The sequence below is a fragment of the Crocuta crocuta genome, unplaced genomic scaffold (assembly GCF_008692635.1).
Source record: "Crocuta crocuta isolate KB4526 unplaced genomic scaffold, BGI_CrCroc_1.0 scaffold134, whole genome shotgun sequence".
Classification (NCBI taxonomy): Eukaryota; Metazoa; Chordata; class Mammalia; order Carnivora; family Hyaenidae; genus Crocuta; species Crocuta crocuta.
In genome coordinates this window covers 5251052-5262341 of record NW_027530183.1, presented here as the reverse complement: position 1 = coordinate 5262341, position 11290 = coordinate 5251052, and the positions used below count along the sequence as shown (strand labels likewise).

The 11290-nt window shown below is 47.1% G+C and overlaps 1 protein-coding gene across 5 annotated transcripts in view; it reads right to left on the bottom strand.

Annotated features, from left to right (window-relative positions):
* Positions 1-557: 557 nt before the first annotated feature.
* Positions 558-11290, bottom strand: part of WDFY3 (WD repeat and FYVE domain containing 3) — a 229970-nt gene continuing 219237 nt past the window's right edge. For 4 of the 5 annotated variants that reach the window (XM_077765173.1, XM_077765175.1, XM_077765174.1 and 1 more), the window contains 6 exons: positions 9721-9903; positions 8468-8564; positions 5684-6007; positions 5025-5136; positions 4436-4633; positions 558-1265 (listed from right to left, as the gene is read on the bottom strand). In XM_077765173.1, coding sequence (XP_077621299.1) covers positions 1142-1265; positions 4436-4633; positions 5025-5136; positions 5684-6007; positions 8468-8564; positions 9721-9903 — 1038 coding nt within the window. In that variant the 3' untranslated portion in view covers positions 558-1141. Of the gene's footprint in view, positions 1266-4435; positions 4634-5024; positions 5137-5683; positions 6008-8467; positions 8565-9720; positions 9904-11290 lie in introns of those variants that run through there. The other variant, XM_077765177.1, reaches the window with a different exon arrangement.

The following is an 11290-nucleotide window of genomic DNA, read 5'->3' as shown; positions in this document are numbered from 1 at the left end:
CATTAAATGGTAAAGGTTAATTACAAGCAGTTCTGACATGATCCAGTTTTACAACAAGGTTTATATGTTAATTCTGTACACTTTTTTCATGTTTTACCCTTTTTTTGAAAATAAGCTATAGGAGAACACTAGTGTCAGCAAAGACACATACTTACTATGTTCTATGCAAGAGAAGCTAATTTGGGTGACATGCAAATACATTTCCATTAGTTGAGGCAGGGCTGCTTCCTGCATTGCATCAATCACGTGACCTCCGACGGCTCTGCAATGCTAAGAAGTTACGCTATGGCCACACAGCAGTCCGGACAGAGGTTTACAAGGAGCCTTAGGACACTGGAACAACACTGAGGTGGCGCACGGCCGGGTGCAAGATGCCCAGCTATTCCCGGGCTATCTCACGGCTATCTTATTCTCCCACACTGTTTCCTAAAGAAGGTCCGCGTTATTTTGGTTACTAGCCTAGTTTAAGTGGAGATACTGTGGGCAACTTGAAAGAAAGGACATTGGGCACACAGGCTGGGTTTGAAAGGAGGGGAAAAAAGACCACAGATAATGTCTTTGAGGATTTAAAAAACGTATTTATAATTAATTTGTGAGAGATGTCAGACAAACCATAAGTAGTTCACTGAGTTAGTGGTTTAGTTTGAAGTCTCATGTTACAGACAGTTAAGTCCTTATTTAGAAAAAAAAGGCCTTTATATCTATTTACAATATACACAGTTACTTGCAAAGAAGTCAGATGTACAACCATTTTCTCAAAGCCTTTTTTTTTGTTGGTGGTGGTGGTTTTTCCAAATAAGGATGAGTAGATCTATAAAAATGAGACGCAAGAAAAGACAGTTAATAAGTGAGGATTTTCTCTTGGAGGCAGCTACTGGGAACAGGGAGAATCGGATACTGGAAGAGTCGCTCCGACGAACCACCTTCTGTTCTTCTTGTGCTGTTCACCCGAACAGTGTCCGCCCCGTCACCGCACTCTACACCCGCCTGTTCACTGATCCCTTTGAACTCAACGCTTCCAACACGTGGCACGAAGAGAGGCATAAACGGAGACTGCTGCGATGCCTTCCGAGCTGTGGGCCGTGCCGGGAATTGGGAAGGGGGCCTATCGACCGTGCTCTGCAATCGGCTTGTCGCATCTTCAACAATTCCGAGGCCCATCCTCTGAACCCCTCTCATGCTGTAAATTGTAGTAACAGTTCTGACACACGCGCACCGGGGATGAGATTTTCAAGCGTTTGATTTCTGACTGAAACCGACTGCACCTAAGGGAAAGGTAACATCAAGGAGTTACAGGTCTTCTCTGTGGGTGATCACTGAACTGAGAAATACACGCTTAAGGATCGNGGCTTGTGTCACGTGGCTGACCCAGGACCCAACACAACCCGCCATGTTATTTGTTTCCGTCTATGAAGAAATGCAATACCAAACCAAGAACAGCTATATACTTGACTGGACAGAATTCCTTTATTTTTAAAGTTAAGATTTTCCTACAGGATGAAGCCAAGGGGTCTGACCAGCTATGAGGCTGTTCTTCCTGTGTGGAACTGGTTCCCATGCCCTATAAACTTGGGAGGGGTGCTAATGTCTTTACTTGGAGCTCGCCTTTCCTTACACTCATTTTGAAAGACTCTTTCGTCACTATCAAGTTCCTCTGGGCTTTTAAACACTGTGTGATCCAATCTTCAGTCATTTCTTGAACTGCTAGTATTTTGGCTTTTTTGTCTAGTCCAATTGTTCTCATTTTCTGTTTATCCTGACAGAATTCCTTGAAGGAGACTCTACTTAAGAGGTGTTCAGATTCTTTAAAAAGTATTCCTATTCCTGGAATAAAGCGGGGTATGACCTTGCATGGGGCACTTAATCACTTTAAGCTTGCCTTTTCACAAGACTGAAACAGAGAATTATATTTCCTCCATTAATCTACCAGTAAAGGTGTCCAGAGAATAAATGAAGTGCCAGCAGCATTAGGGTTTAAAAGGCTGTCCTGGACTGTGAGGAGACACTCAGAAGTGCTAGGCCGGCCGGCTGGCTCTCCCTTCCGTGGTGCCTGCTCTATCATAATTAATCACTGCCGGTTGGCTGCTCAAATAAAACCTCCATCTGACATCTGATAGCAACCGGTAATTTAAAGAACTACATACCTTTGAACAATATTTTGAAAATTAAACACTACAAAGAACAATGTGTGCCAGCGTACAAGTGGGGGTGTTGGCTACCACAGACTACTAGATTACTAGATTTTATAGGGTGGGCTTCTCAAAGCACAGAACCACAGGCAGAATCCTCTGCCAACGTCACAGAAAGTCCCATCAGGGATAATGGCTGGCATCGACACTCTGGCTACCTGATATTGAACTGGACTTCCCAAGAAAAAGGTTTAAGGTATTAATTTGGAAAAAAACAACAATAACAATGTGTCTTATTGAACGCCTCTATTGCCAGACTCCACACTTGGTGTTTAGCAAAACTCATACATATGATTTCACTGAATTCTCTCAACACCTCTATGAAGAGAGGTATAATTATCCACATTTTACAGATGAAAAACATGCTCAGAGGGTTATTAACTTGCCGAGATGACAGAATGGAGAGAAACCCAGTAAGCAGTAAGCATATGGTTGGTGTAAGCGCAAAGATCACCTCCTTTTCAGTAACTGGCTCATAAATAATTATACAGTCCGTGCTTTCTGTGAAAGTTTCTCTATAGTAAAACAATGTAAGCATTAGAGTTCTGCCCACGGGACCCCAGTGCCTGACAGAGATGGCATTCAAATCACCTATGGAGGGACAACTGGGCGATGAGAAAGATCCCCACTACACCCCACACCTCCAAGTAAATTCCAAATGTATTTCGACCTAAAGACCTAAGCATGAAAAACAAAAACCCTGAAACTTTTAAAAGAAAATAAACGGCTGTCTTTATGGTTTCAAGATAGGGAAAGCTTTCTTAAGCCACAAAAAAAGCAAAAATCACAAAAAGTAATTAATGAGACATCAAAATTAAAACTGGGGAGACCAGCGGCCCGGGTGGCTCAGTTCGTTAAGTGTTTGACTTCTGCTCAGGTCATGATCTCATGGCTCTTGAGTTCGAGCCCCACATCTGGCTGTGTGCTGACAGCTCAGAGCCTGGAGCCTGCTTTGGATTCTGTGTCTCCCTCGCTCTCTGCCCCTCCCCCGCTCGTGCTCTGTCTCTCAAAAATAAATAAATGTTAAGAAACAACAACCAAAAAAACCCTTGTGTGACAGAAAAAACAAAGTGAAAATGTACACCACAGACTGGCAGAAGGTATCTGCAAGGTGTATGAAAGACAAAGAATTAGAGCCCAGAACATATATGAACTCAAGTGGTGGTGGTGGGGGTAGGGGGGACAAGCAAACCCGAAAGGAAAATGGGCACATTACCCAGGAGGAAACGCTAACAGTCTGTAAGCAGATGCAGAGAGGGTCCACCTCAGTAGCGCTTCAAGTGGGAACCATGCTCTGCTGGCCGCCAGGCTGGCAGGAGGGGGAACGTATGGCAACAGCGGGGCACATGTGGGACCGGGGAGCCTGCATGTTTTGCCGGAACTGGCGTCAACCAGCACTGCTGCTCTGGACAGTCCTGAGATGCGGCAGCGCCTAGTTCAGCTCACGAGCGGGTGTCCGCTCTGTCAGTTCTGCCCTGAGCTACCTCCTCTACAGCCGGTGTCACTGTGCGTGAGGAGGGCTCGTGCGCGGGTGTGCGCTGCAGCACCGTTCAGGGTGCGGGCCAAATGAAAACTTTCCGTAAGGGCCCATCAAAAATGAAGTAAAATGAAATTATTAGAATAGTTATTTACACGAATGGATTTTATAAGCAATGTTGAGTAAGAAAAGGAAGCTACAGGAGGTACAGACAGGATGCTGTATTTTATGTAAAACTGAAAACACACGCAACAATAATATAGTGTTGTTTATGGAGACAACATGCGTTCAAAGTGGAAGACATGGAAGAGAGGTGTGACTGGTAAGAGTGAACATCCACAATGTTTTATATGCAAATATGATGGAACAGTAGCACCTTCCATGGGGGACCAGGTATCTGAAATGATTATTTCCATATTTTTCAAATGTTTATTTTGAGAGAGAGAAAAAGAGCATGAGCAGGGGAGGGGCGGAGAGAGAGGGAAGGAGAGAATCCCAAGCAGGCTCCACACTGTCAGCGCAGAGCCTGATGCGTGACTCGAACTCACAAACCGTGAGATCCTGACCTGAGCTGAAACCAAGAGTCGGATGCTCAAAGGACTGAGCCGCCCAGGTGCCCCTATTTTTCAATAAGACAGAAATGGCTCACCAATGTGATACAAAACAAAGAGGAAGTGAAGGCTGGTGTAGGCTGACACAACACTGAGGGGAAGGGGCCCCGGAGCAAATCAGAAGCTCTGTGCGGGGTAGAATTAACATGTTATCTTACTTCTGGCAGAAGAGCTGGCCGCAGTTCCTGCAATGGTGCCGTCTTTCCGTGAGAGAGAACCGCACGGAGCAGCCCGAACAGCTGTCACCTCCTTCATCCTTCACCCAGTGGTCAGCAGCGGAACGGCCCGGCTGGTCACTCACGGACCAGCTGAACACTCGGCCTCGACTGTCGCCAACGAGGATCCTGCTGTGATCTCTGCAGGAGACATGACACGACACGGAGTCACCTCAGGGAAGGCCTCAGCACAGCCACACGGCTGAAGAGCTCTTTCTATCACTCTTGAGGTTCTCCGGTTTTCCGTGGATGTGTGTGCTGGGGTGGGGGCTGTGTGTACGAAGGGACAAAAACGGAGCTGAGCCCTGAATGTGCGCTGTCATCTCAGCTCTCTGGATCCAACTTGCTGGAACTTCAAAGAACAGAGATTTTAAAATCCACACACAAGCAGGTTTCTTCTTCTGGTTCATCTGAGTAACAACTGACACTGCAAACGAAAGCTGTTTTCCCCAGAGACTGGTCTGGAGTGTGTGGGCTCAGACGAAGCAAATGACTCAGTGGGGAGGAGGGGCTGCAAGGGGCCGGCGCTTACTTGGAGACGCCCAGGGCAGTGATCTCTGCCGGGTGTGCGTTGTCCTTCCGATCAAAGGCTGTGTGCATCGTCAGCTTACTCCTGAACACCAGCTGCCGTTCCCACCGGTACCCTGGAGTGCAAAAGTGCAGGGCATGACACACTGAAGTCAGGGCGTGACAACATGCAGTCCCAGACGCTTTCCCAGTTCCCAGCAGCTGCTGCCTCAACTTGAAGGCAAAGCAGTGTAGCTGAACACTGACAATGGGCCAGGTCAGAGAACACCTCATTCGAAAAGATAAAAGCAGAGATGGGCAAAGATCGAATTTCTCCCACTGAGGACCTTACCTCTCTCTCTAACAGACACAGCTACCTGTAAGTACAGTTTTACTCATTTGTCTGTAATCGATAACTTGCCCGTTTTCAAAAGCTTTCATGATTTGTGAATGAATCAAATTTTTGGTGTGAGGTGTTCTTTGAGAAGTGCCCAACATACAATAAACACCACTGTGGGATAGAATCTCAAAGTCCATTTCACGTAAGAAATTTAAAAGGCCATCCCTATGGGTGGCTGAAGTCACAGGGACAGGGCTCAGGGACAGCCAGAGTCCACTGCCTCACTCCACCAACCCGCGCACCACCCACAAGGAGCAAGAGACAGACACCAGGCTTCAAGTTACCAGGCTTCAATCTGCTGTAATTCCGTACTTCAATGGGATTGGGGTGGGGGTGGTTAAGGGGACCCTGCAGATGGGCTCTGGCCTGGCCCTCTGAATAGTTCACAAATATGAAGCCGTCCTTCTCATCCAGACTGAGCTGGTCAGACCAGCGCCTGGAGTCATCGGAGCCGCTGTCGGTGCACCAGACGGCCGTTGCGCGGCAGGAGGCCGTCCGGGGCCGGTGGCTGGTGCTGCTGGGCTGGCTGGGCGTGTCCTTGGGGTCCTGGCAGGCGCTCTGCTCCTCTGCTTCCGAATCGCTGCTGTCCTCGTCCTGGGCTTCCTGCCCTGGGGAATGCATCGGGAGAATGAGAAAGCACATGACACATTAACACATGTTGTAGTCAGACCCAGCTTTGTCCCACTGGTTTTCTTCCTCTACCAGTTAAGACACAATACACATGGTATTTTACAGTAAGTATAACAATAAAAGCAGGGGCACATGCGTGGCTCAGTCAGTTAAGCTTCTGTCTCCTGATCTCAGCTTAGGTCGTGATCTCATGCTCATGAGATCAAGCCCCACGTCCAGGGACCTGCTTGGGATTCTCTCTTTCCCTCTCCCTCTGCCGCCCCTCCCCTGCTGTCTCTCTCTCTCTCTCTCTCTCTNTCTCTCTCTCTCAAAAAAAAAAAAAAGTAAAATAGTAAACAATAAAAGAAAAAAATTGCCAGAATTTTCAGCTAATTTACATAGAGCAAAAAAAAAGTAGAGTTTTTGAGTTCAAAGAATGCTTTGGGCAAAATCCTTAGCTTGACATTCATTCTTTACCAATTGGGCCAAAACGTGACCTGTGAATTTCTCAATGCCAGCCGCACACTCCCCAGCACGGGTCAGCTGGACGGCGCAGACTCCGCTCTGCACGCAGCTCTGCTCCTCCCCGTGGCCCATGCCACACGTGCCCTGGCCCTGTGAGACCCCTCTTCCCGATCTCAGTGCTTCCCAGCGTTACCTGTGGACTCCCTGAACAGCGATATGCCTCTCCTGCTTGGATTCTTACTCCCGACTATTATTTTTGGGTATTTTTTCTACAAGACAGTGGTCAGCTTGCGGGAAGGGGGCCCAAGCACAGTTCCTTCCATATAGCAGTCAGTGTAAATGAAAATCTAGAGGAATCAATTATTGATGAAAGCTTCCAGGATTTTGTGGGGTTTTTCCTTCTTTCTAGTTATGTATTTCCTCAACCCAACTCCCTACTCTCTTGCAATAGAGTCTGCTAAAGGGAAAATTTGTAAGAAATAAAAATACAGAATTACAAAAAAAGGAGAGCAAGAACAAATGTGCAGCACCAGCCCACTACACATATTTTTTTTTTTTAGCAAGACAAACACTTGGTTTGCCTCCCTTGTACTAAACACTAGTAGTCTAGTTGGCTAATCTGGGTAATTTGTTTTTCATCTCAATGGCTTATGACTATGAGCTTTAAGGTCTTCATCGACAAGCAGTCTTTGAAACGACTTTGATTTCCAGGGCAACACTGGCTTGCCTTCCCTTTCGCCCAGACAACTGCCCTCACGCTCTGCCACTCCCACACTGCTGCAAGTCAGTCCTTCCCTGCGGGCGCTCTTCCCTCTGCCATGCTGTCAAACTCTGTCCATAGTATGAATCCATAAGAACAAAGAAGACACAGAAGTACCTCTCCTTCCTGAATGTGGCCTCCTCTTCTACCTCACTTCTTCATCTCATTTTCTGCTGTTACTCCCTTAAAACCTTTGTTAAAGAAAAGGACCTACTTCTCCGTGGATTGCTTAATCCAGGGTCTACATGCAACAGGTAACCCCAAATACCTACTGGATTGAATTGAATTTTTATGTCCCCAAACACCCAGAAGACCCTTGAGTGGAGCTGCAATGGACTATGTAGAAATTTACATGCTTTAAGGTAATAAAATCATTAATGCCCTGCCCACGCGATCCTGTGGTTTCTGGCACTGAAAGGAGAAACTATTTTCGGCTTACAAAGAGAAGTGATTTATGCCTTTCTGATAAGACTTTCCCCTTAGTAACTCCTTCGTATCATCAAACTCACACTGAACTCTCAGCATACAAAAATTAATCATGGAGAGACAATCTGAAGGTCAAAGTTAAAACCCCGTTCCTTTCCAGGGTCTCTTGAACCAGTTGTTCTCAATCAAAGGCGGGTAACCTCTCTGGAGAGGAGCAACCCTTAGCAGATCTCATCCTGGGCTTATGGCACTGTTTCCAATCATCCTGCATAGCAGTCATCTCTATCTTCCTCTGGAAAATTTTCAAGTGTTTCACAAATAGCAGATACTAAGAGTACAGCACATCAGCCTTCAGTTTGAATAAAAAGCCCTGCTTCAGCAGGCCTAGGGTGGGTGGAGGTTCTGGTCTGCCTCCGTGAATACTTTTCCAACACGATGCTGGCCTGTCATCCACACGGAGTCTGACGGTCAATGGGCAGAACAGGTCTGGGACTGAGGGCCATCTGACTTGTCCACCACTATGTTCCGCAGATCTGTTTTGTATTTTCAGAGCTGAAAGCCCAAGCCTGTGGTACTCTGGGAGGCTAGCACCACATTTACTATGGGATGAGGAAGCCAACTGCAGACACCTGCACACCAAGCACTGCCCTGTGAACTGGAGGGCCGTGTGCACGTCTGCCCTATGACCTTACACGCTAGGGGGCAATAGTGCTTCTAGCAGCAACACCGGAGCTGTTCCATGTGAGTTTATCCATAGTGACTTGACAAAAATATGAAAACTATGGAATAATTAGAAAGTACTGAATACCTATTTGTGCTTCTGGACAGTCTTCCTGCATTTCTAGGACTTCAACAGGCTCAGGAGCTGGTGTTTCAGGAACTTGCAAAAATTCCATTCTCCAAAACTGAATTAAAGTATGAGAATAAAAAAGGTAAGCAGCTTAAGGAAACAATTTACATGTTACTGGATGAAGATGAGCTCTTGGGGTTAAGCAGATATCTTCTATTACTGTGTGTAATTAAATTTCCCTCTACCTTGAAAAATGTGGGAGAGGAGTGTGTACACACAGTGCTTCCAGAACTGGGTTCTGTGAGATGTTAATGGGTGTTTCATGGTAGAGGGAAAAGGACTGTGGTCAAGTAAGCTGAAAAAACATGGTTCAACTAAGCACATTTTATTTCCTATGAAAACCTCAGAGAGCCTTGCACACACACTAATATATGCTCCAGATCTTCTAGAAGGCAGGCACTAAGCAGGATCCCCACATGTACTTGGCCATGGAGCTTTTCCATAAGGCCTCACGGATGCAGTCATCTGAAACACTGCTCTGGAGATAGAAGAAGTCAGGGTGTGCCTGTTGTCTGAGGTGCAGGGTGTGGTGTGGTGGGGACGGAGAGCCTCATTTTTGCTGAGCCTGTGACCTGTGACCACAGGGCATCAGCCACTCTGTGCTTTTACAAAGAGTACAATTAAAGAAAAGAGGCACACAGGAAAACCTCCTGAGAAAATCCCAAGGGTTTGAAAAGAGCATAAAGGCAAGTACTCCGTGGATTCTATTTTCTGCAGAAGCCCAATACAAAGAAAACTATAAAAAGGATAAACTAGGATTCAGGCAAAATCATCTAGAATTCTAGACAGGGATTGGACAACGGGAGTTCTCTGAAAGCACTTTCCAGCCCTGTGATTCTCTGTAGAGAAGAAACAGTTCCTGTTTTCCCCAAGAAGCCATCAGAGAGGCCGAAAAGCCAATACTTTTGCAGCTTACAGGTTCAGCAATCCACAGTGGCAGGGAGACCCTGTTTAAACAGCCCTGGACCATGCCATCCATCCAGGGGGTTAACAGGAGCACTAACAGACTGACTCAATGGGAAGGAAAGGGGCCAAGTCACTGACGTTCCCCATGTCGGAGAGCACAGCAGCTGAGGCTTGTTGGAGTCTGAGCGAGAGTTTGCTCAACGATACTACAACCCGTTTAGGGGTCTTTCCACCATGACAGCTTCACAAGCTTCAGGTAAACCAGGGCGGAAAATATCTAGTGTGCTTCCTCACAGAGGACTTACCCGGACCACACCGTCCGAGTGACCCGTTACTATGACGTTCTGTGTATCCCACTCGTTCATCTCCGACACGCAGCAGCAGACAATCTGCTGGCTCCTGCCTGTGAATGTGTTCACGCTCACGATAGGGTTCCCGTTGATGCTCCACACGTGGATATATGTGCCAGCGCAGGACACGATGTCCCCCTGAGAAGGTAAAACAACCTCTTCACTCTCTTTGCTCCCTTCACATCGCATTCTGGGTTCAGAAGCAAAGTGGATCTTCGGCCTAGCTCTCAAAAAACCTTATGGTTCTTGGACTGGTGAATGGGGAAATTTCTCTGCTTGCTGACCTGAAAACACAACCCGAGCAGAGTGGCCTCTTAAAGAATTCACGGTTCAGGGGCTGCCTCAGTCGAGGCGATCTCACATGGAGACAAAGGCAGGAGCCCTTCCATGCTCTCAGCTCACGCCCCAGTGTACTGCGGAGTCCCGGCTCGCTCCACAGAGAGCTGCCTGTAGCCCAAGGAGGTGATACACTACTCTTCTGCCTCCCATCCTTTACAAAATCTATGTACACCTTTCATCGAGAGGCAGGAATCCACCTCCACTTAATTTTACAAAACAAATCCAATCACCAGATAGAAGTGTATCTCCTTCTTCAATAAATAAAGATGAAAGGTTGGTAACACTGTAACACCCTATTTTATAATTTGTATTCGTAAGAGAAAAGGGGTGAGGGGAAAAAGAAGGAAATTGGAATACAGGTCACTTCTTGGCAAAGTGAATAAACCCTTACAGTCCCTAAGCTGTTAACTCAAGGTTTTGCAGGTTCCAAAGACCAAAACGAATGAGCTTTCCCCTTAAACTGTACCAGCGGGGCTCTACCCAATCTGGTGAGAATAGAACCCACTACTGTTAAAGGAATTAAAGATAGTTCCTGAAGCATCTGCTGTGTGTCAGTCAGTGTAGAGGACACTCCACTGCAGCCTTTCCACAACCTGTGAGTTAGCTCTTACTAGCTCTGCTGTAGAGGGGATCAAAGCCAGGTACAAAGAGCTTAAGTGATTTACTTGCCTGATGTCATAGGATAAAGATTTGAATCCAGCCCTTTCTGGCCCCCAATCTCATGCACCACACTATGCTGCCTCTCTTATCCCTAAGCCAGCTTGGATGGCCCGATGCTAGGCACTGACTTTAGAAATGACCTGGTGAGTTTCCGTACAGCCAGCAGGCCCATAAGGCNGGGGGGGGGGGGGGCGACTGGAAGCTGAGCAGCAGTTCAACTCACAAAAGAAGGCAAGGGAAGTGGGAGCCAAGGGCGGCTCGATAAGGAGGCCTGGGGTCTTTCCAAACCACCCTCTGTGCTAGTCTTGCTACTGCTCTTTTCCTCCTTCTGTTCTTCTACCAAGATGGCAGAAGCAAACCCCAAAGAAAAGGGATACTCAGCCAAGCACTGCTGGGTCCACCCCTGACTCAGCCACTGAACCACCTCTGACAATGAGCGTCAGCAGCTGCGCTTTAATTAACAGCTTCAGTCTGTGCAGCGACCAGAGGCCGCCGCTCCATTCTGCACTAGGCAAGGCTCTCTTCT